The 27,984-nt window shown below is 43.9% G+C and overlaps 1 protein-coding gene across 2 annotated transcripts; it reads left to right on the top strand.

Annotated features, from left to right (window-relative positions):
• Window positions 1-265: 265 nt before the first annotated feature.
• Window positions 266-27,867, top strand: DNAJC7 (DnaJ heat shock protein family (Hsp40) member C7). 2 transcript variants are annotated; one of them, XM_019747716.3, is made up of 15 exons: window positions 266-318; window positions 882-1,421; window positions 12,513-12,601; window positions 13,380-13,504; window positions 13,897-14,010; window positions 14,666-14,740; window positions 18,432-18,550; window positions 19,250-19,403; window positions 19,915-20,079; window positions 20,890-20,981; window positions 23,917-23,990; window positions 24,394-24,540; window positions 24,757-24,909; window positions 26,944-27,006; window positions 27,525-27,867. In XM_019747716.3, the coding sequence occupies exons 2-15, from the start codon at window positions 1,345-1,347 to the stop codon at window positions 27,560-27,562; spliced, it is 1,485 nt and encodes a 494-aa protein (XP_019603275.1). In that variant the 5' UTR covers window positions 266-318; window positions 882-1,344; the 3' UTR covers window positions 27,563-27,867. The 2 variants fall into 2 exon arrangements, with proteins under 2 accessions (XP_019603275.1, XP_019603276.1); XM_019747717.3 differs by lacking the exon at window positions 266-318 and adding an exon at window positions 5,229-5,387 and having other exon boundaries at window positions 1,290-1,421.
• The last annotated feature ends 117 nt before the right edge of the window (window positions 27,868-27,984 follow it).

Below are 27,984 nucleotides of genomic sequence, written 5' to 3'. Positions count from 1 at the left end.
GTAGTAGATGAGTTGGCATAGATGCAGAGAACACAAAATGGGAAGATGGGGAGAGACTGCTTTCTACATTAGACTGTAGACTGAGCCATTGGCAGGCAGGGCAGGTGGTCTGTGAGTCCGTGCCCTCCCAACCTAGAGTAGGGAGAGTAAGCACTTTGGAGAGGGCTGGATAAATGTTGTCTCTCTTGCAACCCAGCCTCTCCCGTTCTCCCCTACCCAATGGTGGGCGTGGTTTCAGTTCCTTTGGCACTCTGATAGGCAGAGACCACGCAGGCAGCCTGGGGACAACAGCACAGACTGTTTTACTGGAGGAAGAAGGTATAACCTTTTTAAATTCTGTTGCCCCCATCTTATTTTAGTTTCCCATAGTTTTAAATTTTAAACCTCAAACTCTCTCAATTTAACCTCAGGAAACCTCAACTTAATTCAAGTCCACAAAAATTATTGGTTTGGGTGAGGTTAAGTACTACAAAGATGATTAGGCTGTGTCCCTGCCTTCTATGAGTTCCCAATCCAGACTGCATTCGGCCAGAGAAGCGTGGTGAGCAGGGAGTGTATATGAGGGGTGGGACTACTGAGGGCACTGGGGCAGGGACCTCACCGCGCAAGCTGCCTTATAAACTCCAGGGCAGGGTCTGGGGCTCTGTGCCACTGGGGCTTAATGCTGAGATGGCACTCCCAGGCGGCTGACATGAAAGCAACCTCATAAAAGGGTCAGCGTCATTAGGGTGATGAACCAGGTGGTGCCTGGAGATCCAGAGAGGATGAAAGGCGCGGGGTGAAGACGCCCTGCGTTCTCCTAGCTTGGCTGGGCAGGGCTTCCAGGGACCGATGAAAGCTAGGGGAACCGGGCTCAGAGTGTCTCTTCTTGCCTTTCCCAGGAGGAAGCTGTGGACACATTTCAAGATCGGGAAGGTAGTAGTGTGTGTGGGGGGGGCTCTTTCCCTCCAGAGTCTTGGGTCACCCGGTCTCCACCCAACTCAGACTCCTTCGAGACTTACAGGAGACGCTGCAGGATTGGAAGTTGCTATGGCAACGAGGTTTTCGGCATACTGAGACAAGTCAAGGCTAGAGAGGCGACACCCTCCTGTAACCCTCGTTCGACCCACGGGTAAAGTGGCGCCCCCCACGCACAAGAACTGTCCCTGGGCCCCCGCCCCGGCGCGGAGATCAACGTGGACCTCCGGGGGCGGGAGGCCGCTCTGGCCCGAAGCGGAGCCTCTCGCTGGTAGACGGGCCCGAGGGAGCCCCTCTGGGCGCAGCGTCGCCGAGCTGCTCTATGCTCCGACCGGAAGTGCTCTTCACCGCCGGCCTCCCACCCGGCTCTCTGGTCTCGGCGGTAAGATGGCGGCTGCCGCGGAGTGCGATGTGGTAATGGCGGCGACCGAGCCGGAGCTGCCCGACAACGCAGAAGCGAAGAGGTAACGGGGTGGCAGTGTAGTGGAAGGGGGGAGCTTCAGCTCCGTGGCTCCGGGTAACCGGTCCCTGCCAGGATGCAGCCCCTAGCTGTTGAGATGCCCCGCCCTCCGCAGACCCCCCCCCCCCAATCTGAGATCTAGTCCGGATGGACCCCCTGAAGGGGCGCTCTCGGAGGTCGGTCCTCCTCTCCTGCTTCCGCCTGGCCGGGTTGCTGAGGCACGGCCTCGTTCTCCTGCAGAGAGGAAGGTCCTTATGTGGAGACCTGGTCCCTGAGGGTATCTGAGGTCTGTTGCAAGGTGGGGGAGGCGGCGCGGCGACAATGTCAACTTCGTTACATTGCCTCTTACCCCCCCGCCTTCTCATTAACTTCTGTGCATTGTTGTCTGTCAGCATTTAGCATCTCCACAGCCCGTGCTCTCTTTACTCCTTTTCGTCCGTAATTATATCAGGGAGCACTAGCCTGGGTCTGAGGTGATTGTGTGTCTCCATTGTTGACCTGGTCGCCACCCCCTCCCTGTTAACCCAGGAGTCGAAGATGATAGAGAAGGAAGAGTGAGGGGCTTGTTTCATGCTGTACACGTCAAACGCCTCTTCCTCCATCCCTCCATGTACCCTTCCGAGTTACATCCGCATTCTTCCCTGCTTTCTTATTTTAAGCAGCAAGGAGGGCAGCACCTTGGGCGCTATTGGCACCACCGGGCACCCGCAGGGGCTCGAGATTGCCAGTCCGGACTAGCCAAGGCAGCTGCTGAGTGAGTGTTTTTCGAGAACACTCTGGATTCTGGCTACAGCTAAAGCAGGATGTTGGAAATGGAGCTGGAACACAGTTGTGGGTAGTCATACTTGTCCTAACCCTGAAGCAACATGAACGAAAAGGTTCTGGAAGTTTGGAGCCCTTATCAGCGCAGATTGTCTACAATCCCCTCAGTCTCCTTCCTGCAGATTTCCTATGTTCATACCAAGCCCATTTCATTATGTTTTCAATCTGGGTGATTTGAAGTTTTGATGCATGAGATCTGAAATCAGGATTCTGAGATTTTTTTTTTTTTGCTATCCAAGTTAGAAACATAAGTTAGACACATAAGAGATATTCAGTGAGGCAGAATGAATAGTTACCAAGCTTAAGGGTAGTTACTGCAGCCAGGGTTCCAAGTTCCTGACCTTTTGGGAGCTGAGAGGCTTGACAAAGTATAGGTCCCTGGGATATCAGAGAAGTCAGGATACCAGAGTCCAGTCTCTCTTAGTTTTGAGTCTTCACATCGGTCCTCCTTCTTTCCAATTATTTAGAATTCAGCAGCGTCAGCTTCATTAAGGAACTGCAAAATGGGAAGTAAAACTGCCCCCAACACAGAGCCTAAATTAATTGTAAGGATTTATTTCATATGGAAACAGTTTGGGGGTTCTTTGTGCTACTATTAGGGTCTTGGGCTGTTATGTAATTGAAAAAACTCATTTACTCAGTGTAAAGCTGTGATGTAGAGATTGTCCCTAATTTGGATTCCTGTTCAAAGTCCTCTATCTAAAGCAAATCCTTTTCCTTAAAAAATAAAATTATGGCCTCACAGGATATTCTATGATAAAGTAGTATATGAACCTGAACAGAGAACTGGTAATGCGATAATGTGACCACATTACACAAAAGCATATGGTATTTGGTAGCAGTACAACAAAATAAGAGAGAATGTTGATTTACGTTAACTGCCTTATTCCATGAAACTTAAGATGTCATTAATTGTAAAATGCACAATTGTTTTTTCTACCACTAAGGAAAAAACTATAATTTAAAAATAACTATAAAAAATGCATTTTTACCAAACAGACTTATATGTTATACATATTTATATAGATCTCTTTTAGGCATAATAAGACATAGATGTTTCTCATATACCACTTAGGTGAACAAATCAAAAGGAAAATATAGTGAAGTTAAAAAAAATCACAGTTTGACTTTCTGCCATCCTTCAGAAGGTAAATATTGGGATCTTTAGTAAGAAAAAGCCTTGTTATATATGGTTTTCCAATGCTGAAAATGGAGAGGGAACTTAGAAGTTTTGGGGGAAGGTTGTTTATATTTCTCATGTATCTTGGACTCCTGTGTAGCCATAGCAGAGGGCAGAGATAGGGACATCCCTTACAAGTGCCCTTCACTATCTGGTTTGGTTTGTCATTTGACCAAGTCATGTATCTCATTACAGCCCTACTACCAGTTCACTTGGGGACACTGAGAGTTGATGGGCCTCTTGGGTTTTTTGGGAAGCTCAGCAGGGATTCCTTCCTTCCTTCCTTCCTTGTAGGCTCAGGGACATCCTGCTGTGCTACTAAATTGTTACAGTTCCGCAAGGCAAAATGAGAGGAGCTTTCAAGACACTAGACCTCATGATTACAGCATTTTAAATGGCTACATATTTTATTTCCTTAGCTTGAGTATCTCTAGAGAGAAAAGAAATGGACTTCATTTTTTTGCCTGTCACTCTGACAAAGTTCTCCCATAGCAGCTGAGAGGCTAAAATAAAAAATGTATTAGTTGCTATTCCAAAATAGATCAGCGTTCTGTACATGGAGATTATTTATTTCTCTTTGCCCACGAGGAAAGATAAAGTGATGTGGGAGCCAGAGGGCTAATTGCAGAGCCTTTACATTTCAGCTGATTTAAAACCTTACATTTTCCTGGGAAGTTGCTGATTGCTTTACCTAGTATATGAATACCTTTCTTGAGTGAAGGCTCTGGTCACATTTCCTGGTCTGGGGAGCTGCTTGGTCTCTACAGGTCTGTATTATTGTAAAATTGAAGGATTTCAAGTTGTTCAGTAATAGAGGAAATACTTCTGTGTCTCAGCTTGTACCTGGCACGACTGGACAATGAGGTCTAAACCAATGGGAGCCATAGACTGAGGGGCCAGGATATCCTTACCTGATTACTTGAGCTGATAATCTTAACTCCTCTGTATCTATTTTCCTGATGGACGCAAGCAAGAACAATTATTTTTAGGCCTTTTCTTAGTACCTAGGTATTGTAAACTCTTTGTGGATTTTGCCTTTTATTTCTCTGTCCTTATTGTTGGTGGGAAGCATTGAACCCTAAATCTGTATCCCAGGGTCTGCTGTAGTTGCTGTTTGCTTACTGTGGCTTCTTGGGACATTTTGGAGTTTGTAGCCTTCAGTGAAGAGCTTGTGGGGATACCTATCCCTCCTCTTCTTCCTCACCCTATTTTAAATTCTTAAGGCATTTATCCCCCTAAACTTACTTGAAGTTCCAGGGCAGGCAGCTAGACATTTCAATGTCTGCAAGTTGAATGGGAATTTATCTTTGACCTTGAACTCAAATCAGTGACAAACACTGCTCTTAGCTCTTGTTTTCATTTTGGGGTTAGAGATGAAGAAATGGGAGACGGGACAAATAAATCATGGTTAAGAAAGGGATAAACCTAGGAATACAGTATTCCTGAATACCAGCAAATTGAACCCTGATATTAACAAGTGGCAAAATTGTTAAATAATCATAACAGGAGCAAAGGTAGAATACAGAGGAAGGGTCTCTGTTCCTAGTGACTCTAATTCTGATCCACATATTAACCAGAGCCAGGTAAATTAAGTGATTTTAATAAAATGTTAGGTTAAGTGCGTGGTTAAGTGAGTGGCAGTTGCTCTGGTGCCTAGTCCATTCCCAACGACCAGAACTCTGATTGGCTTAAAGCCCAGCTGTATCGGACATTCCAGCCAATCAGGGGTTAGTTTAGTCATCAAAAGTAGTATTTTAAAAGTTTTAAAAAGCTGAGTACTGGGCACTTGCCTTTGCTTTCTTTCTCTAGGACTTTAGAAGATTGGAGAACAATGGTCATCGGCTGCCTAGGAGCCTTGTGATCTGATGCAAAGTCCCTCTGAGAGCCCATTTCTCCCTTTCTCCACTAATGTTTGGTCCCCTTTCTTCAGTGCTGAGTGATGTGGAAGTTACTTAGAGGTCGTTCCAGGTATTCTTTTAAACTGTCTGAATTTCAGCAGTAAGAGCAGGATTCAGAGTGCACGTTATCCGAGTAGTCTGTTCATTTTATTGGCTTGACCATGTTTTTCTCCCCCCAACCAGATCAAAACAGCAGTTCCTGTGTTTTACCCCACCATTGGCAGGGTTGAGTAACCACTTTTGAGAATGGTAGTATGAGGAGAAATATGTGACTTTTAAAGTCTGATTCTGAGGCCTAATATTCTTTTGGCATGTAACTTAACGTGTGTGTGTGGGGGGGGAGGGACAGACTGTCAGATAAGCAAAGAGTTAACAATCTCTTCTGATTTTAATATTAAACTTTGCATCAGGGGAGTGAGGCAAGCAGAAGCAGAATGATCTCTTAGTTTTGGTTTCTGTCGTGAGAGTTCTTTCTCAGGCAGTTTCCTGTTGAACTGAGGAACCTAGAGAACTTTGGAAGCAAAACACCACTTGAAAATCCAGATTCCCCCTCTGGTTCCTATCCCCCCCAGCCCCCTTTCCCAAAAGAGCCCTCAGAAAGCAACCTTTTTCTTACGGTTCCTCAGTTCTAGATTTTTGATGGGTGCTAGTGTCCCCATGAGGGTGGGAGATGTCACAGAATGGGGAACCAAGGAATAGAAAACGGAGGGTTTTGAGATATGTTATGAAAACAAGCCTCCAACTAATTCTGAAAACCCAGTGACTTTTGTCGTCCTTGGAGTGTCTTTAGGGAAACTTGTTTCTCAGAAGCAGCTTTACACCGTTGGGTGTCCTTTCCCCGGTAGATGCCACAGATTGTGACACCTCCCACTTAAAGAACTAGCATAAGTTTATACCTCACAGTTGAAGGAGCGATTGCTGTATGTATAGCCTTCTGCCTGTCCTGATGGGATTTCCGTGCAGGTTGATTGGTTTCTTGCCCCCAACCCCTATCCCCTGGCCACCCAACCAGTGAGAGCCAACTCTGGCATGTTGCCTGGTGTCCTTCCCTACTTGAGCAGTAGAGAGCGCTGCTGCCTTGTGTAGACTGTCTGACTCCACTTGGTGCCTCTCCGTCTCTCTGGTTCTGCCTGTTGAGGCTTCCCCTGGAATATTCAGACAGAGAACTATTTGAATTGGTATGTTTGTAAGTTTGCTCCTCATCTGCCCTCTTTTGTGGGGGAGGCCAGGTGTTTTAAAGTGAATGCAGAACCTGTCTGTTCTATAGGAAATTGGGTAAAGGAAGCTGGGTAACCCACCTTTACTAACAGGTAGCAATAGATAGAGCCCACCCTCTACTCCATTATTAAGCCTTAATTTGCAGTCAGCGTGCAGTGCCTTGCACTTAGCAAGCACTCAGTCAGTGGAATTGTACTAAGTCATATGTGGCTTCTATTTATCTCGGAAACTCAGAATGTCATTTTGCCCCTTGACTAGTTAGAAGATAAAAATGAAAGAGAGAATAGTATGTATTTGGTAAGATGGAATAAAAGTTAGACTCCTGGGCTCCTTTTACTTTATTCTGTCATGAAGGTCAGAGAGAGTACAACATGAAACAGGCCCTGTGACATGCCTTTGGGGACAAGAGGTCTTGGGCTGTGGGAAGGAGGAAGGAATTTCTATTCTGACACTGGCCAAGATCCATGAATTCTGAAGGGTGGAGGACATTTCTAGATCAGTGGGCAATTAGTAAATTTAACTGAATAAAAGAAACGGTACAATAATTATAGAATAAGGGTGACATTTTGGAAGTAGTAAATGTAGTAGGAATGCATAAAGGATATTTGGCTCAATGACACTATAAAATATTGTTATTAACCTGATGACAAGAAAAGGAAAGATACCATTTTCGAAGGTTCTTCCTGCCCATAAAATAGTCTTCAAAAGGAAGGGCCCCACAACAGTCCTGTACTAACGAAAGAAATAATTTTGTCCTGAGTTGTCATTTTAGCAAAGCTAGATTTTTTCTTCTAAGAAAATGAAAAAAACAACAACAAAAACCCCTCATTCAAGCTGCTGCAATCTGTTTTGATTTAAACTATTATTAATGCCATCGGAAGAGCTGAACTTCATTAAAAATATATTATTCTAGCCAAATGCTTGAAATAAGTAAAAGCATTGTGGTGGGATTTTTTTGTCATACAAAAATCTAATCAGCATTTCCTAGGTTAAGAATGTTGCAGAATACTGAAACCATGCTGGACTTTATTTTTCATGCGCTGCGGTAGAACACATCTTAAAATGATACTGTACAAATGATGAAGCATTTTATCCCTATTTTAATAATCTAACACGCGCAATGCAATGCACGCAGTGTGAAGCAATTCCAGAGCAAACCCCAACCCAGGATGTTTTAAAAACTACCACCCAGTGAATCCTGCATTAGTGAAAGCTGATTAAAATTTCTGAATACCTCTTTAATTGCTAAAAGATATAGTTGGCCTAAGGCAAGGCCTTGCTTAAATGTACAAGTTGGAAGTATTTATAGAGAGAAAATGGAAATTTTTATAGGGCATCTAATTTGGGGCACATTGCAATGTCACCGGTGGTGTTTTAATGTGTTTTTAATTTAGCTGAGCTGTAAATGTGCAAAGTTGGCTGGTGAACAAAAGCCAAGTTGTCTATTAGATCCCATGATGCTGAGCCCTGCTAAGACCTGTGTGATACCAAATGATTCTCTTGGCGGGGTTTGTTGGAGTAATTAGCGTCTATGCTAAGTGAGTGCTAAACTGGGAGAGAGAATGTAACTGCGTGATAAGAGGATATACAGATTTTTAATACACGTATAGTGTAGAAGAGCAGTTTTCAGAGCTGCAGTTTTCTGACCGATAAGGTTATTTCTGAAAAACAAAGAAATACATTTTCAAAATAGCAAAGCAGACCAAGAGTGGAATGTATTCTCCTTATCAGTATCTGTCTGAGGGAGGGCTGCCCCAGCCTTCCAGCACTGGTCCTGTTGTGGGAGACCCTCCCATTATATGTCCACAGAAGACAGAATTTTTGAAAACTTTTTGGTAGTTGTTTTCATAAGAATTTGTTGCTGGCTATTCAAGTGAAAGGACTGGTTTGGTGGAAGTAAAGTCATTTCCAGTATCTTTGGTAAATCAGAGAGACGAAGCTGATTCTGCTTCGAGTTGACCCAAGGATTGGGTACGGAACTGGATAAATTAGTTTTAATCTAAAAACCTTGACACTAACAGGGCCTGGAGGAAAAAACATAGGACTCCAGGAGTTAGGAAACGTGTGCAGCCACCTGGGTGCCTCAGTAGCTCTTCCTCTGTTGGAGGACGTGTGTCATCACCATGACCACTTCAGAAGGCCATTTCGAAGATCTTCATTGGAAATGCTTTGAAAATGTGAAAAAGCTGTGAATAGTGCTGTCAGGTCAGTTACGGCCACGTCTACATTTTGCTGTGGTATTATATTTCAGAGTTTAGTCTGAATTTTATTTTGTGGCCATAGAAGAGAATCTGTAGTTTAATTTAGTCCCTTTTAGAATGCTTTTCTTTTTTTACACGGTTCCAGTGAATGCAGTTAATCCTAATTCTTCCTTTCTCGGGACTGATGTATTTTAGTAGGTACGCGTTGTAACCTCACTTGGTTATCAAATGAATTGATCTTGGCAGTGAGTGGAGTGACAGCTGCCACTGCCAGATTGCCCTCACTTCCAGTGTTAACCAGCTCTCCTCCTTTTCATTCCCCGCCATCGGCATCTCATCCTTCAGTCCCTTTACCGTAAGGGCGACTTGAACAAGCTTCAGCTCTTTCTCAGACTCCCAGGGCAGGACTGAAATGGATTTGACCCTGAAATTGCTCTTGATCCCGCTTTGTTCAGTTCTTGCTGCTATCATGCTGGATTCCAAAGATCCACTCTTCCCTCAACTAGTCTCGCAGGGTCAGGCCCATTGGTTAAAGCTTGTCGTGTATTTGGTGGGGAGGTTCAAAGTGAAGGAGGGACTCCACTTTGAGTGTTGGACCTGGAGGCAAAAAATAAGCATTCAGTCTAAAAGCACCAAGTGCCCATTGTTTAGGCAGCTGTTAATCAACCATGTTTCTATGAAAATAAGTCCTTTTCATGAGGCAGTTGTGTGGGAATAGCTAATTCTGGCCTGATGCTGTGCAGTGTGAGGTTAAAAACATGGTAACTTGTCACAACACAATTCTTCTTGTTCTTTCTGCTGTGGGCTGACTCTACATTACCCGCTTTGTTTGCTCTAGAATGGAATCTACTCACCATTTACTAAAATGAAATGCACTTCTTGGGGGAGGCAAAGTCCAGTTCACTAGATCTTGCATCTTAAAGAGAAAGGAGCCCTACTTTCTCTATGACTAATTGTTAGGACTGTAATTTAGCTTGTTGAAATCCAGATTGCAGTTCTGAAGTTGAATTTTATGCGCTGGGCTATTTTGTGTCTTAGTTTCAAGAAATTCGTCTTCATTGCCTGTGTCTTTTGTTTCTGGCGGTACAGATTAATTTTTAAAGTCTTAGGCAGTAGGTAGAGGTGAGCGTTAGAGAGAAAGCTTGGCATCGTAGGATGCGCACAGCTTTGGAATCTCACAGGTGTGGGTTGACATCCTGACCTTGGGCCAATTTTAACCTTTAAGCCTTAATTTCCTCCTTTGAAAAAATGGGAATAATGAAAACGCACGTGATAAGATGATTATGTATAGAAAGTGCCTGGCCTCTGATTATTACTAATCTTCCACAGAAATCATCCTTTGCATTTATACTAGAAGCCAGGGCTGAACTCACCTGCCTCCCCTAGATTAGTGTTTCACAAGAGAGAGCACCTTTCAGTAATCCTACAGGTTATTTCCCCTTTGGCTAACATGCTTTACACTGTCAACACGACATCTGTCCAAGTGTTTAGATGCCTTGGTTTTTCCTCAAGGAATTGTATATTCTTAGCCATTAGCCAACTGAAGAGAAGGCTAGAGCTTCTCAGGTACTGTGTGGGCCTAATGTTTCCTTTGAACTTACTCCATTTCTTCATAGGAATTTCTCTCAACTTCTGAAATCCAGCGTTGGGGAAGCCATTTCTTCAATTCTCTTGGCATGTCTGCTCTGAAAGGATAGGTTCCCATAGTTTTTGTAGTGCCTTGCTTAATTTTGAGTTACAGGATTGTGTGCACCATATAGTTGGTCCCATAAGTCTTGCAGTTGGGGCATCTTTCTTGAGGACTTTTAATAGCAGACGGCCACTTTACAGCCTTGTGACAGTTGGTATAATAAAATTACTCAAACAGATTTATATTCATAACAGTTCAAATCTGTCAACATTTATAGGTCATTCCCATTTTCCTTCTCCTTTCTTCTAGCAGCCTTTTCATGTTAGTAGGGTTTGTCAGGACAGTGATGGAGAAGAATGGAAAGAGAGATTGCCTCAATTTAACTAAGGAGGGCAGCTTTGCCAGTTTGTAGTTTAAGATACATAAGTAAATCACAAATCTCTCCGATGCCAATGTCCATAGAACCAAACTGTAAACTCCTATACCATCACTAAGGTTAAAAACTATGTACTTTTGGGGCCGGCCCGGTGGCGCAGGCGGTTAGAGCTCCGTGCTCCTAACTCCAAAGGCTGCCGGTTCGATTCCCACATGGGCCAGTGGGCTCTCAACCACAAGGTTGCCAGTTCAACATCCTCGAGTCCCGCAAGGGATGATGGGCAGCGCCCCCTGCGACTAAAGATTGAACACGGCACCTTGAGCTGAGCTGCAGCTGAGCTCCAGGATGGCTCAGTTGGTTGGAATGCGTCCTCTCAACCACAAGGTTGCCGGTTCGACTCCCGCAAGGGATGGTGGGCTGCGCCCCCTGCAACTAAAAACAGCAACTGGACCTGGAGCTGAGCTGCGCCCTCCACAACTAAGACTGAAAGGACAACAACTTGAAGCTGAACGGCACCCTCCACAACTAAGGTTGAAAGGACAACAACTTGACTTGGAAAAAAGCCCTGGAAGTACACACTTCCCCAATAAAGTCCTGTTCCCCTTCCCCAATAAATTCTTTAAAAAACAAAAGCTATGTACTTTTGTCCCCACTTCAGGCAGCCCTTGAACTCAGTTCTTTTTCGCATGTGTAGAGGACAAGAAAAGAAACAAAGATTATTCTTTATAACAAAAATGCTCACATATTTAGTTATGTTGCAGTAATAATTTTGGCAAAAAATTATCTTTGTCACTCAAGTTCGTCATTAGAATGATTTTGGGTATCTACTAGTTTATTCTTTTAAAATATTGTTGGTCGTGTCTGATTTGATTCTAGTTCCTTGGTTAGGAATGTATAATAATTCTCAGTGATAGAACATTGTTCCTTTTTGAAAGTATAGTTTGTCTAATGGAACAGCTTCAAAAAATGGATCTTGGGTTATAGCAAAAATTATGCTACTATCCGCTTGGTGGTTATACAAGGTGTTATCTGCATGGTAGAGGGGACAGTAAGTACCCAGGTAGATGGAATGGGCAGAGGGAACACAGTAGGTGGGTACTTCTTAGAGCATGGCACTGGCAGCCTATACCTCATATTTCCCTGTCATCCAAGTTCTTGATCTCTGCTGTCACTCAACTTTGTCCTCCATCTTAAACATCAGTATGCTACGCTTTTAACTCCTTTGCCATCTGCTTTTGCTCTGCTTGTCCTTCCAGTGACAAATGCATGAGCCACTTTTCAAAAGAATATATCATTAAAACTCTTAAGGATAATGACCCAGTTCACATTGAGAAATCAGTTGCCCCTGAATGAAATTACTTGTAGCTCATTTTTTGTAAGTTTGCTCAAGTGGCAGCAGTTGTGACGCAGTAGAAAGGAAATATAAAGATTTGGTCTCTGAGAGAATGTCTAAATTTGCCTGTTTTAAGGAGAATGACTACAGGTGGGAACAACGAGGTGAGGCATGTGACATGATAGGGGTTTTCTTGATTTAGTTTGAATGTATCTAAGTAACAAAAACTAGCATCTGAACAACTGCATTCTTTCATTAGCACCTCTTTTTGGCCCATCAGCCAGTCGAACAAATCTGTAAATTCCTCAAGTATCACACTAACTTTCCACTCAGTATGCCAGGGGCTCTCCACCAAAGGTTGTTCCCATGAGAATTTATAGAGGTGACTGTGTAGGTATAGCTGGTAACCTGATTCTCTCTTTCTCTTTCCTTTTCAGGGAAGCGGAGTCTTTCAAGGAACAAGGAAATGCATACTATGCCAAGAAAGATTATAATGAAGCTTATAACTATTATACAAAAGCCATAGGTGAGAAAGACCTAGTGCTTATGCTGGAAAATAATTTGCCAAATACTGTTATAAATAGCTCCTCTCTAAGAAGTAGCCTTTTGCTTGTGGATTGATAACTGGTACTATGTAAACACCTTCAGGCATAATGACCTCATGAGGGAATTACTTTTTCTAGCTTAAGTGAATGGTTCTTTTGACAAATTAAAAACAATTCCAGGAATTCTAGATATTATGGCAGCGAGATGCCCCCTAAATGCATTTCAGCTCTTGCCAGTTCATTTACTATCTTAGAAATGGCCTTTGTAGATACGGTCAGGTTTTAGTTATCTCCATGCTCAATTTGCCAGCATATTTTAATCCCATGTCAGCATTTTTCTCACCCAACTTGCTTTACAGGCTCCCTACCCCCATCTAAACAAATGCAAATACATTTTCATATCTTATTACATAAAACACAGTTCATTAAGAAAATAAGTATCCACCTGAAACTAATACAAAAATTTTAAAAAGAGAGAAAATAAGTATGCTGACTCCTCCCTAAAAAAGATAATCAGTACACTTTAAAGCTAAGTATAAATGATTTTTTAACAACTTGCTTTCTTTTTCAATTGGTTCCACCATTGTTGCTGACCATTTGCACAGGCAGTCAAAAATTTGGCTGTGGCCTTTTAAAAAAAGTGTACCACCACTCCTGTTATAGTTTGGTTGCCTTGATATAGTTATTAGCGAGATGGCCTGTGAGTTTTTGAAGCAGTGACCCATGCTAAACTTTTACGTCCTTCTGCCTTGCCTGTAGATATGTGTCCTAAAAATGCTAGCTATTACGGAAATCGAGCAGCCACTTTGATGATGCTCGGAAGGTTCCGGGAAGCTCTTGGAGATGCACAGCAGTCAGTGAGGTTGGATGACAGTTTCGTCCGGGTATGTGACAGGGCTCTTTGGGGAGGACCGAGTTGCTGCAGTTGAGTTCCTCTAGCCCAGGGTTTCTCAATCTCAACGCTGTTGACATTTTGGGCCAGGCAGTTCTTTGTTGTGGAGGCTGGGGCCAGCCTTGTACATTGTAGGATGTTGAGCAGCACCCCTGGCCTTTAACCACTAGGTATCAGTAGCACCCCGTCCCTCGCCAGTTGTAACAAGCAGAAATGTCTCTACCATTGCTGAATGTTCCACCGGCAGACTCGGCGCCGGCTGAGAACCACTGCTTTGGCCATTTTCATCCCGTGTGGGTTTTGTGTGGGTGTTGGTTGCTGCTGTTGATTTCTGTCTGCTTGGCCACTCATGCTCCTTGTCTTTCCTCTTTGTGTTTCTCCTAGGGACATCTACGAGAGGGCAAATGCCACCTATCCTTAGGGAATGCCATGGCAGCATGTCGCAGTTTCCAGAGAGCCCTAGAACTGGATCACAAAAATGCTCAGGCACAGCAGGAGGTATGGGTCTGATCCTGTCTGTGTCAGAAGAGGCAGGTGGTCTATTCGGGAAGAAGAGTGAACTGACAGTCAGACTGAGATCGAGTCTCACTTCTGCCGTCTGCCACACTTGGGTGACTGTCTCACAGTCTCTCTGAGCCTCAGCTTCTTTACCTATCAAAGGAGTTTTGAATATGATTTTACAACTTTAGAAATCTGTGAAAATTGGAGGATTTCTGAGATAGCTGGGGGGGTAGGCAGGTGCATTAAGAACCGATTTGAGGGTAAAGAATTTGAGTACATTTGAATCCTGATTAAATTGGTAGCAGTTGGAATGTTTTAGTTCCATCTCCATATATGCTCAGTTTACCCCGGATGCATTTTAGTGAGAATCTCCAAACTTCTGCTCAGTCCCTGACAATGCCTTGCCTTTATTTACTTTGTATCAAGGCATGACTCTTGTATTCCTGACTTTAAGTTCCAACTGAGGGTGAGTTTCGGGTCTTAGCCTTTCTGTTAAAGGACTCTTGGCTGCATCTTCACCTGCTTGATTTGTGAAAAGTTTGTGGTTCTGATTTTCTTGAAGTTACAAATTCATCAAGGCCTTATTGATTTTTGTGGTTATTGAATCAGCAACTTCATTGAAACTTTCCCTTATCTGATTTTTTTGGTGTAGTTCAAGAATGCTAATGCAGTCATAGAGTATGAGAAAATAGCAGAATCGGATTTTGAGAAGCGGGATTTTCGGAAGGTAAAGTACAATTGTGAGGAAATCTCATCTACCCTTTCTCACAAAGTTCTGTGTGTGTGTGTGTGTGTGTGTGTGTGTGTGTGTGTGTTAAATAAGAGGAGTAGTAAATATCTAGGATAGTAAATTATCACTTTAATTTGACTGACTTTTTTTTCTTTTTTTCTTTTTCTAAGACTTTGTAACTTTTTTCAGAACAGTTTTAAGTTCACAACAAATTGAGAAGAAGGTACAGAGATTTCCCATGTACCCTCTGTCCCCACACAAGCGCAGCCTCCCCTATTGTCAGCAACCCCCACCAGAGGTACATTTGTTACAACTCAGTTTTTGGCGATTACAAATAAAGCTGCTACATATGCAGATTTTTGCGTGGAAATAAGTTTTCAACTCTTTTAGGTAAATACCAAGAAGTGTGTGATTGCTGGATTGTATGGTAAGAGTATTTTAGTTTCACAAGAAACTGCCAAACTGTCTTCCAAAGTGGCTGTACCATTGTGCATCCCCACCAGCAGTGAATGAGAGTTCCTATTACTTCACATCATCACCAGCATTTAAAATTATTTTTTACTAAGGTACTTTTTTCTTAATTACATTTAGCTTTATGATAAAAAGCAAAATGAGTTTGTTACTTGAGTTTGTTTCTATTTTTGATGTAAAATGGTGGCCTAAAAGTGTGCTTTTAGGAAAAAGGAAGGAAAAAAACCATTTGGAATTAATATTGGGTTTGGATAATCCATTTTTGTTTGAATAATGAGAGCTGGCTTTAACTCCTACTTTATGGGAACTGGATGGAGCTAGAAATCAAAACTGGAGGTGCCTTATACATTTTGAATAGAGTGTACCTAACCTGTCATCACTACCTTTTTGACATTAGGTCTTTCTTCAAAAGGTCTAGCATACTACGGTCCTTTATAGAGCTGTGTGATAGTTCATGGAAATTTAAATCCTGAGGGGTTGACATGTCTGAAACATGGGGAAAATATAAAACTTCTAGATAGCTTTCTATGTCTTGTAGTTATACCTCATCTGTATAATTCCTAACTCCCTTCTTTAGATAGTACTTGGAAGTAGCTTTCACTAGAGATTCAAAAGGGAAGATAAATGGCCCCAAAAAGGTTAAAAACCCCACTGATGAGGATTGATTTTCAGGATCCCTTAAAAGAAGTTTGTGAGTACCATCCAAGGAATGCAGTTGTTACATCATATGTGGGAATTTGCTCCACGCTTTTTGATTAAAAAGGTATAGTTAAGACTCATTCTTAAGTCACACATTGTTATGATCTTTTATTTGGTAATAAATGTATCTGATTAGCTATGCAGACTCCCAGCATTCACTTATTAGCATCCCTCTTCTGTCCATAATCACAGGTTTTAATTATCACAGTGTCTTTGTGGTGTGATTCATAAGTTTTTCTTTTCTTTCGTTTTGTTCTGTGTGTGTGTGTGTGTGTTTGGAAAGCAGTTCTGTCTCCTGTCATGTTTTCTGAGGTTTGTATAGGCAAAAGCTTTGTCTCGAAGGGCAGTCTTTGGGTTTCTTTTCTCTCTTGCCCACTCTGGAACCAGAATCCCCAGTTTGTGACAGAATCCTCTGTTTGTGACATCCCAGGCTCCCCCTCCCCACTGTAGCTCATGGTGATGTCACAAATGAAGAATTATGATCCTGGCAGGCGAAACAGATGAAGTTGGAAGAAACAAAGATCTTCTTTGCCTGCAGCTGTCCCTGGTCATGGGGAAGTGGGGGTGGAAAGTGAAGCACTGAGCCTCCAACTGACACTCGCCACGATGACAGAACCATCTCCATATAGAACGTTGTGAAGGCAGCAGGGTGTGGCTGCTGAAATTTTGACTGACTGCTTCCCCCACCCCATTCTTTTACCATTTAACGGGGAAAAATTAGCGCCATGACTCTGCCCTACATAATACCTGAATTTTCATATTGTCCTTAGAACATCCAGGATAGTTAACCTGTGCCATTGAAAGTGAGCCATCCTTCCACTGCTCTGTTGATACTTAATGGAGCAGTTCATCGTGTTTACCTACTTCCCCAGATTTTTCAATTTAATTTTCAAATAGGTGCTTTTTGTGGTTTAAAAGCTAGAAAGTATAAACAGATGTTCAGTGATAATCGTGTTTCCCTGAAAATAAGACCTAGCCAGCTCTAATGCATCTTTTGGAGCAAACATTAATATAAGACCCGGTGTTGTATTGTATTATATCATATCATATATCACGTTATATATCATATCAGATCAGATTATATAAGACCCGATCTTATTTTATTACAAGTATAGTAAAATAAGACCAGGTCTTATATTAGTTTTTGCTCCAGAAGACGCCTTAGAGCTGATTGTCCAGCTAGGTCTTATTTTCAGGGAAACATGGTAAGTTGTCCTCCATCTGCCTAGTTCTCACCCTAAGGTAACCACTGTTCTTGTTTCTTCTATTTACTTCTGTAGTTTTGTTCTACATGTATAAGCAAATATAAATACAGATTCTTAATTTTTTTTTTTGCCTGAAAGGTAATATATTCTGCATAGTCGGGTACCTTGCTTTTTTCCATTTGATAGATCTTGGAAGTGTTTTCCATATTAGTACACGGAGAGCTTCTTAGTTCTAGCTTAGAACCACATTGCATTCCCGTATGTGGAGGTCTACATTATCTAACCCGCCTTCTGTGGAGGGGATTTGTTATTTCTGCTTGTAAGTTTTCAGACTTATCTTTTCCTAATCTCCATGGCCAGTTTCTTAGAGGGAATGGGTGTCCTTTAACTTCACAGATTCCTCCTCTAGGTCATTTACACTTGAAGGAGAATATGATTCAGCAAGCATCTCCCAGGAACAGCAGCTAAACCAAAAGGGAAAGCTCAGAAAACAAACTTCTAAGAGAAAATGGAAATATATGGAAAACCTTTATGAAACTGAAAGAGTGACTCCCGTGTGTGTGTGTGTGTGTGTGTGTGTGTGTGTGTGTGTGTGAGAGAGAGAGAGAGAGAGAGAGACTTGGCTATTGGTTTGTATGGCACAATGTTAGATATAATCTGATGTAGTCTGTTTGGGACCATTTAAAATGAACTGTTTTATTGTTACATTTCTGTGCTAAAATCAAAGTGGAAGAATGACCACCAAAATACTCTGAGATGGGAGGTTCATGGCGCAGGAAGGAGAGGACTGAGCAAGTTCAGTAACATAGGGAGCAGTGACTCTGGACGAGGTTATTTTTGGTACTCCTCTTATAGGCTAAGCATGATGAATTAGGCAAAGGAGCAAGTAATAGTTTCTACACTAGAAAAATGTGAGTTTTGATTGCAGTCATTGTGCATATGATTCACTGGAGGCAGCATAACATGGTGATTAAGGTTATAGGCTCTGGAGTCTTAGAGTCTAAGATCAAATCCTGTTTTTATCCTTTACTAGCTTTGGTGACCTTGAACAAGTTACTCAATTTCTGTTCTTTAGTTTTCTCGTTAGTAAAATAAAGGTAATAATATTAAAGTACTCAGTAAATGTTTGCTGTCATCATCATCAGAATCGACTGCTCTCCTCATTTCAATGGTTTAATCACATGAATTAGGGATGTTCTTGAACTCTAATATTACTCTCCTTTGAATCTGTCTGTTGCCTGTGACCAAACTTAAACAAAGACCCTTCCGGAATCCAGGATGAAGAGCCTTATTTGCTTTTTTCCTTTCTGTAGGTGGTTTTCTGCATGGACCGTGCCCTAGAATTTGCTCCTGCCTGCCATCGCTTCAGAATCCTCAAAGCAGAATGTTTAGCAATGCTGGGTCGTTATCCAGAAGCACAGTCTGTGGTCAGGTATAAAGTCAGGCCAGTTCCGCACTGAAATGCCAGATTCCACTGGTCGTATGCTGTCTGGTAGCTCTCTACAGCAGGAGCTACCACGCGTCCTGTGGGTAGGCCAGCTGGGGCTGTGCGAACCTTCCTGGGACTGACTCACAGCCAAACAAGAGACCGAATTTGATAAACGCATAGGGAATATAGGAGTATAGTAGGTACTTGAGCTGTATGTGAAAGAATAGATGTGTAAATATGTTTGTTTTTATTTTTAAAATGTCCTTGTCTACTCCAGGGTTTTGCAAACTCTGTAAAAGGCCAGATAGTAAATACCTTAGGCTTTGCCGGCCATGGTCTCTGTTGTACCTATTCAACTTTGCCATTGTAGTGCAAGAGCAGCCATAAATAATAGAGAAACGAATGACATGGCCAGGCTTCACATTTTACTTAACAAAAACCAGTGGCGGGCAGGATTTGGCCCTGCGGGCTGCAGTTTGCCAATCCCTGTTCTAATAAAGATTGCGAGACACAAGAAGTATATTAAAGATAAATAGAGGTGGTTTATTTGGGGAAGGTTTGGGAAGAGTACTTGGGAATCTGTCTCCCTTTGGATGTTTTCCATACTAGACATGTGGTCAAGAATAAAACCTGGCCACAAATGTTAGTAATGGTGGGGAGATCCAAACCACAGCTGAATGTGCCCCTTTCTGGCTATTGCAGTGACATTTTACGAATGGATTCCACCAATGCAGATGCTCTGTATGTACGAGGTCTTTGCCTTTATTATGAAGATTGTATTGAGAAGGCGGTTCAGTTTTTTGTACAGGCTCTCAGGATGGCTCCTGACCACGAGAAGGCCTGTGCTGCTTGCAGAGTAAGTTCTAGGCACCAGATCTGGGTGAGAAAGAAAGCTTCCTTTTTGAGCCTTGAGAGAGTTGGAATTGGAAGGTTTTAGAATCACAAGGAATGTGATAGCTCCCCTTCCCCCTTGCCAGAATGCTTGGTCCTTTCCTTAATAATGATTTCAGGACTACTTTTCTTTGCCTAAAGGCAAATGTGATTGGATGAGGTCAGATCCTTTTGATGTTGAAGTGTTTTTGTCTTTTGTTCTTCCCTCAGTGAAGAACAGACAGTAATGCTTGTCCTGGGGAGTAGCGGTAAACCCTGGGAAACACAGAACTCCTTGGAATTCCTTTGTAAATCTTGGTTTCCCTGTCTACCCTGTAGGAAGCACAGTGATGTCCAGATAGCCCAGGGGGTGGGATGGGAGCTGTGTGACACTAAACTACTGGGATCTAAGAAACTGAAAATAGACTCTGGCCTCTCTGTGCAGTGGTCTGAGGCTTTCTGGATGTGAACTGATCTCCCCTTGCTTTTCTCTGTAGAATGCTAAAGCGCTTAAAGCAAAGAAAGAAGACGGAAATAAAGCCTTTAAAGAAGGAAATTACAAACTAGCATATGAACTGTACACAGAAGCCCTGGGGATAGACCCCAACAATATAAAAACAAATGCTAAACTCTACTGTAATCGGGGTACGGTTAATTCCAAGGTAAGCACTTGATCTGGGTCTTGGGGCCTATGGAGATATTTTTAAGGGACATTGAAGAGGTCTTGGGAAATCTGCCCAGTGAGGGTAAACGAGATTCCAGGAGGAAAAGTTGTTTTGATTGTTGTCTCAGCTTGTTAGGAACTTCTGAGAGGCATGCTTTTATCTTTTCTATGGAATTTAGGGGCACTTGAGGGATAATTTGGAAGGATATTCCCACCTGTTCTTCCTCAAGGTCCCTTTCCTCCAATAAGAGAATGGCTGGAGGCTTTAGGGTAATTTTTTAAAGCAAACATTGTTGCTTCTTTTTGTCTAAGCAAGTGATTATTTCTTTTTAAAGAGTGGGTTTTTCTTCAGCATAACTGGCAGTCACCATGCTCAGTTGAAAACAGCCTGAGTGCCCCTGTGGTCCTGCACACCGTAAGAAACAAGAGTAGGTTCTTTGCCCATGCAGAATTCCAGGAGTTAAAAATTCCAGTAATTCTGATCCTTCTAGTTGGTTTCTGGAAGACTGGAGGGCAGGGACCAGCCTTACTATTTCCACGTCTTGGTTTGAGCACTACCCTGGAATGGTAGAGGTGGTTTTATCCTTGTAGATAAGTGTGCCTGGCTTCCATTGCTTAGAAAACAAACAAATTTCGAATTTGGTGTTCTTAGCCCTCTGAGATCTGGATTTCCCAGTGACCAAGAACAGGTACGGCAGTTAGGGAGCCAGCATCACTGATCGTCTTAGAATTTTGAAGCCATGCTCACAGCTTCTGGGCTCCCTCGATCACCACAATGTGAAGTTTGACTGCTCTCTCTTTCCTGAAGCTTAGGAAACTAGATGATGCAATAGAAGACTGCACAAATGCAGTGAAGCTCGACGACACTTACATAAAAGCCTACTTGAGAAGAGCTCAGTGGTGAGTGCCTCTGGTGGGTGGGGGAAGAGGGAGCTGCTGCTGGCCTGCCAGGGGAATTGCATTATGGATGATGAAGCAGACCCGGGGATGTTGTGAGGTCATTTGGTCCTTCCCCCTGCCTCTAGGTGGGATTGTTCCAGCCCTAGACTATCTTTATAGACCTCCAGCGGAGGAGATTGCACAAGCTCCCTCAGTCTCCCATGCCTGTGTCTTACGCCCCTCACGGTCAGTAAGTTTCCTCTGATGCCTGACCCAAATTCCTTTTGTTAAAGTTTAAATCCATTTCCTTTGGAGATTTTGTATTGTGTTGTACACTTTTGCTCTCACTTGGCACAGTGCTTGGCACATAGTAGGTGCTCACTCAAATGTTTTGTTGGATGAATGTGTGGTGCTTGAAAGAAGTGCAGTATCTTTTGGAGACTGTTGAGAGTCGTGCATATTCACCCTGTTTGTTCTGGGTTAGGGAAGACAGTCTTAAAGTTAGAAGGAATTTAGTCTAGCTCAGCTTCCCAGCAGTATAAGGAACCCCCTTTTGAAGCACCCCTGTCTAGCTAGGTGATTTCTGAGCCAGGATATGCCTGCCTCCAGTGCCCAGATTTGCCGTCAGAGTCAGCGTGCTCCTCAGCGTACTTGTTCATCTTACTCTTCTCCACACAGGAACATTAGCAAGGGCCAGGAGAGACCCCCTCTCAAAAATCCATCTTCTCTTATTTCAGATTCTTTCCCAGACAGAGAAGAACCTCCCGTCATTAAAGTTTCTGATGGAAGACCTATTCGTTGTATACCAATCCTCTAATACCAACCCTTTCCTTCCCTCGGTATGAAATGTCGCATCTAAAGAACAGGTGCTGTACTGATGCCTGCGGAGCCCATTGTTCTTTAAGCTCGCAGGTCTCATCAGTGGTGCAGAACATGGCCTGCCTCCCATTTAGCTTTCCCCAAATTATCCACATTTTTTTAAATAGGAAAACTGCTACTGTGTATGATGGGGTGTGTGTGTGTGTGTGTGAATTTCTAAGTAGAGAACTAAGTCTGTCAAACAGAAACACACGAAATTATAGAGTCTGTGAGACCAACTGTCAGTTGTTTATCTCATTTTTGCAAACCAGCAGCAGACAGTGGAAGCTTTGGAAGACAGGAGTACCCTTTGACTCAACTAAAGATTTAACAAATGCAAAATGCAATATACACGTTAACTGCAGTTTTACCTGTAATAATAGCAAAAAAAAGGAGAAGCACCTGTATGTATAGATACATGATATGTATCACTTCTGGAATGCGATGGAGAGAGAACAGAACGTTCTTGATTTGTTAGGAGGATTATTTTTTTCATATATGTACAAGAAACAAAAGTCAGGAGTTGCTTTGCTCAGACAACTCCTTACCTTTGTGGTAGAAACAGAACTGCTCTGAGTGGCTCTGCCTTTGCAATTCCACCACAGGGGACAGCATGCACTGTTTGGTACAGTTGGCTGAGAACTTGGCAACAGTCCCCTCAGGCAGCTGTGATTAACAAGAGGACTTGGAGATTCGCTCAGACCAGAGCCTTACCAGAGGCCTGACTGCTGCCCCAGTCTGCCTCAACTTACCCCAAAAGCTGGGGAGATGTCATATCTTTGTTGCATCTCCCATCATGGGCTGGAGTTTCCCGTTTTGCCTAAAGTTCTACTTCTCTACTCTTTCTTCTAAACTTTAGGGGGGAAAAAATTTAAATGTAAGGCTGTCCTAGACTTTTTAAAAAAGTATGAAGTAAAAATGCAAATCACTGTAATATAAGCTTGTTGAACATATTACATATGGGCCTGGAAAGTTCCTCAAGGTTGCTGGTTTGTCAGATCATTGTACACCTAGGGCTGTCAGTTACCAACTTACTTTTACTTGTTTATGTTACACCCCATCCTGTAAATGGGTTCTCTGAGCTCCTAGTAGCGTTTGTGCCTTCTGTCCTCAGGACATGATTTTGTCACCATTTCTTTAAAGTTGTAAATCAAGGTGTTGTCGGAAAATCAGATTCTTCAGATATTGGGCTTGTCTTTGGCCAGCCATGTCAGTAACACTCTCCCTGCCTGGTCTCCGCGCCTGGTGGGGCGCTGTGGTGTTTGCGAAGATGGGGCCTAAATGAGCACGGGAGGAAATTGAATCTTGTGCTGCGGCCAGCTGTACCGCATGGTCACTTCCCACATCCCAGCAATGGTACCTGTCTCTGGAACTCTGACCACAGTCTGTTTAATCAGTAGGCCAGTCTTGGCGCCAGTGATCTTATCAGGAAACGGAAGATGGCACCTTGCTTCTGTGGAAGAGACACTTAAAAGGTCTGGCAGTCAGCCTATCAAGCTAGATTCCTCCCGTCTTGGGCCAGGGCCCCTCCTTTCATTTGTGCTGTCGAAATGGAAGCAAGCCTGTTAAGTTTAGAGTGTCCTTTTCTGTCTCACCTACATCTCTCAGATTGATTGGTCTTAATGGAAGCATTGATGCTTCTAGCGGCTCACTAATCCCACTTCTACCCTGGATTGGAGCTGGCCCTGCATGTTTATGGCACTACAGGTTTCAAAACTCTGCCATATCCGTTTATCTCACTGAATAACTTTTCTTGTGTGTTTCAATACCAAGTAATCAAGTCGATGTCTCCACACGTGCAGGCCAGATGCCTCTTGATAGCTCTGTGTGAAATCAGAAGGACTTTCTCCTCTTGGTTGCTTTCTGCTCAGAGCAGAAAATCACTGCTGGTTGGGTGCAAGTGGCATGAGACCTCTTTATTTTCATGAGCAACAGGTAGTTAATTTTTTCTCACGGCTATAGCTTACGGACTCCTGTTTCATGAAGCATCTCAACCAAAAGCCTGTGTCTCTTGCTTGAGCCAGTGCATCTTCCTCTAGAGTGATAGTGAAGGCCATTGCTATATATGTCACTGGACTGCCCTGTATTTCCTTCTCAGTTACATGGACACGGAACAGTATGAAGAAGCAGTGCGAGACTATGAAAAAGTGTATCAGACCGAAAAAACGAAAGGTAAAGGCATTTGGGAACATGTTTCTCGGGGAACTGTGTGATCTTACTTGTAGGCCCTAAAGCTGGACACAGGAGAAGTTTGATGCAGGGACCAGGGTTGTGGCTGGAGCTTATTTGATCACCAGCCAGGAAGGAAGAAACAGATCCTGAATGCGGGACAAGACACCTGTTTTCTGGCCCCAAATCCTCTGGTCACTTCCACTTCCTTTTCTGTGTGATGAGGTTGATAGGAGGAACCTAAGTATAGTTAGAGTTTTTTTAATCTCCAGGAAAACAAACAAAAAAACCACCGTAAAAACCTCTGGTATGTTACCAAGGCTTCTGACCCGAAGGCACCTGGGCTGGGGCCTGGTAAGGGATGCCAGAATCAGATTTATGCTTGATGCTGAGTGTCTCCCTCTAGAACACAAACAGCTCCTGAAAAATGCACAGCTGGAACTGAAGAAGAGTAAGAGGAAAGATTACTACAAAATCCTTGGAGTGGACAAGAATGCTTCTGAGGATGAGATTAAGAAAGCTTATCGGAAACGGGCCCTGATGCATCATCCAGGTAGAGCGGTGCGGGGAGGGACTCGGTGAGAAGAGCCAATAGTCCAGAGTGCAAGCCTCAGAGGGGCTCTCAGCTGGGAAGAAGGGGTTGCTAAGTTCAGGGCGCTCCAGATTTGGGGGAGTACCAGATTTGAAAGTCAGACATAAAGTGGTCTTGCTCTTAAACTTGCTTTTCCTGCGACTCGGAGACAAGTTCTTCCTGTGCTTCTCCCTTTAGATCGGCACAGTGGAGCCAGTGCCGAAGTTCAGAAGGAGGAGGAGAAAAAGTTCAAGGAAGTTGGAGAAGCTTTTACCATCCTCTCTGATCCCAAGAAAAAGACGCGCTATGACAGTGGACAGGACCTGGATGAGGAGGGCATGAATATGGGTGGTGAGTTGGTTGGGGCAGCCTGGGATGGATCTATCTGACGGCTGTGGAATGTTTGAATTTTTTCAAAAGACACTCCAGAGGGAGAGTCTATGTGATCAGCCAGTGACGTGCAGTGATTCATAAAGTGAATGACTTCTTCACCCTTGATGAAGACCTGTGATGTGTGAGGCAGTATGTTGGGTGCTGGAAATAACAAAGGTGAATCAGATAGGTTCCCTGACTTCCTGGTACCTGGTCTAAGGGTTTGCAAACTGGCCCACAGACCAAATCTGACCCTTGATCTAATAGACATGGAATCCAGTGAGTTCAGGGAGGTGTAGCAGGTTCCTAGGGCACAGAAGGGCACCAAGGAGTAAGGACTAGCAAGAGAAGGCCTGGAGGTACAGATGGCATAGCTCCCTTGGGAGCTGCAAGGTGCTCAGTCTAGGAGGAAAGAGTGTGCTTAAGGCAGGCAGTGGGGACAGCCGAGGCCAGAAAGTAGCTAGACCAGATCTCAGAAGGCCTTAGGGGCTGGAGTAAGGAATATGGGTTTTTCCTATTGGCTGGAGGTTCCTTCGTCCCCCACTGTAAAATGTATGCTGATTTCTGTGTGCGTCACACATTCCTGTATGCCCTCACAGATTTTAATTTCCCCAAAAGACTTAGCATGAAGTAAAGCACAGCTATCAGCAGCATTGCTCCCTGAGCTGTCGGAGATAAGAGGCCCTGAACTCTGCCCAGTTCTCAGACCACTGTCTCCAACGCCAACCTTTTTTCTTCCGCTAAGAAAAGCTGTTGGGATTTAAAATAAGATTGATGATGATATAATATATAGATAATCCTGACTTCTGTGTTTTAGAGAGAGAGGGAGAGACTTAACCACCTAGGTTTACCAATAATTAACATTGCTCTGCCCAGCAGTAGAGAAGAGCTACAAGTAGTCGACAGCTATTGAAGCGTTTTCAGTAGGGGAGCTGTGGACCAGATTTAGGCTCTAGAAATACATTTGTGACGGCCGCAAGGAGAGGTGGTTTGGAAGGAGAGGAGGAGGACAGCGCTGGTGGGAAGGTGTAGTAGATGGGGAGGACTGGGGGGCACAGCTGGGAGACAGTGGTGGCTCAGTGGGCGTTGGCTGCCGAACGTGTTGGGAAGGGGCGAGGACTAAGCTGAGAGTGGCTTTGGCACAGCTGACTCGGTGGCGCCATTCACTGAGCGACGGGGACCCAGGAAGATATACTGGCAAAGCAGAATTCATTTTTGGACACAGTGGCCTGTGGGATCAGCTGGTGGAGATAAATCTGTGCAGCTTAGGTAGTCACACGGGTGGGCACATCAGCCCTGCTGTGGCCTGGTGACGAGGAGTCAAGTGCTGGAGTCTAACGGAAGTTGGAATTTTCAGTTCTGTTGCTTTTTCTGGCCACGCTTTTTCTGGCCACGCATTCGTGGGCAACTTACTTGAAGTCCCTACTTATGTTTTGTTGAGTACAAATTGGGAATAATACTTACCCTGACAAACTGTTATTAGGATTAAATGATATAATGTATGCAAAGTACCCAGCGCTGTGATTGGCACCTAGTAGGTGCTTTAATAAACCACAGCTTTTTTCTGCTCTACAGTCTAGACAGAGCATGGAATCAAACATACAGTAAATCATCGGTCTTATACTTAACTCTTGGTAGTGTGTCAGTGAGATCAGTTTCAGCCTTTTCAGTAGCAGCACCAGCACGATAGGGACAGAGTGTGGGGAAAGTGTCAGTAGTGCAGTGGCTTTCCCAGCTGTGGAGAAGGGAGCCAGCAAAGTGGGTTGAGGCAAAGAACGCTTTCCCTTGGGACCGCAGTTAGAAAGAGAAGGAAACACCCTGGGAGAGGGATTGAGTGGTAAGTTTTGCATAGGGTGAGGCCGATTTGCTCACCTCTAGTCTGTGGAGTTTGGGGAAAGGAGGGAAATGATACCGTCTGGAAAAGCTTTGGAGACCGATTCTCACTGTCATAAGTTCCTCTTCAAACGCTTTTTTCACCTTTTTGTTTCTTCCCTGTTTCTCACCTTGCTCCAGATTTTGATGCAAACAATATCTTCAAGGCATTCTTCGGTGGTCCTGGGGGCTTCAGCTTTGAAGGTGGGTGTGCCTGCTGCTCTTCGGAGTTCCCATATCACAAGCTGACACAGCAACTGCTCGGTGAGGCAGCTCTTTAAGGGTCAGGGGGCCTCATGAGTGGAGGCAGCTGAATTCTCGTCTGGCAGGGCCTCTCTGTCCACTCAGGTGTCCTGAGGATGGAGGAAGGGAGCCCCCTGGACATAACTTCAGGCCACCCTCCCCAGGGCCAGGGAGGCGTCACTAAGCTGCCTAGTCTCTAGGCTTCTCTCCATGAGGGAAGGTGTTAGAAGCTACACAAACACACACTCTCACACACACACACAAACACATACACGAGGCAAGGTGTTAGAAGCTATATACACACACACACACAACAGGCTCATGAGCTCCCTTACAGCCCAGGGCCCAGACTGTTTGATACCCTTAGAGGTTTTTTCTCTGAGTTTGAAGCAGCCATTGGAGACTTTTCCATAATCAGAGCAAAGTGGTCTTCCCTAAAAAACCCAGAGTCAACTAACAAGCCCTTCTTTCCCTTACAGCATCTGGTCCAGGGAATTTCTTTTTTCAATTTGGCTAATGAAAGGAAATCATCCAGAACCCAGAAAATGCAGACTTGCTCAGTGTAACCTTGAATGTGGACACAATTCACCTCCTCCCTTCATCATGTCTCCATGTGCTTAGAGCAGTTACGTTTTCTCAGTTGGATGCCCGTGTCTGTGAGTGGGGTGAAGGAAAGGGAGCCAGCGCCGAAGACTGCGGGTAGGGGAGGGCGGTGGGGGGTGGACAGGGAGGCAGCTTGTGAATTTTTGTTTTACTGTCTAACTTTATTAAAAAAGACAAAAATGAAGAGAATAAAATGTTTTGACCCTTTCTGGCACTTTACTCTGGCAGCTGCGTTGTGTCACTCCAGAGTCAGTGGGCCAGAGCTGAGCCCCCAGCATGGAACTGATGCTGACATGGGCTTGAGTTCAGCGAGGTGCCCCACGGGGCTGTGGGCAC

The sequence above is a fragment of the Rhinolophus sinicus genome, chromosome 12 (genome assembly GCF_057876585.1).
Source record: "Rhinolophus sinicus isolate RSI-liver-muscle chromosome 12, RSI-T2T, whole genome shotgun sequence".
NCBI lineage: Eukaryota > Metazoa > Chordata > Mammalia > Chiroptera > Rhinolophidae > Rhinolophus > Rhinolophus sinicus.
The sequence above is the reverse complement of the archived record's forward strand: the minus strand, read 5'-3'. Positions and strand labels throughout refer to the sequence as shown.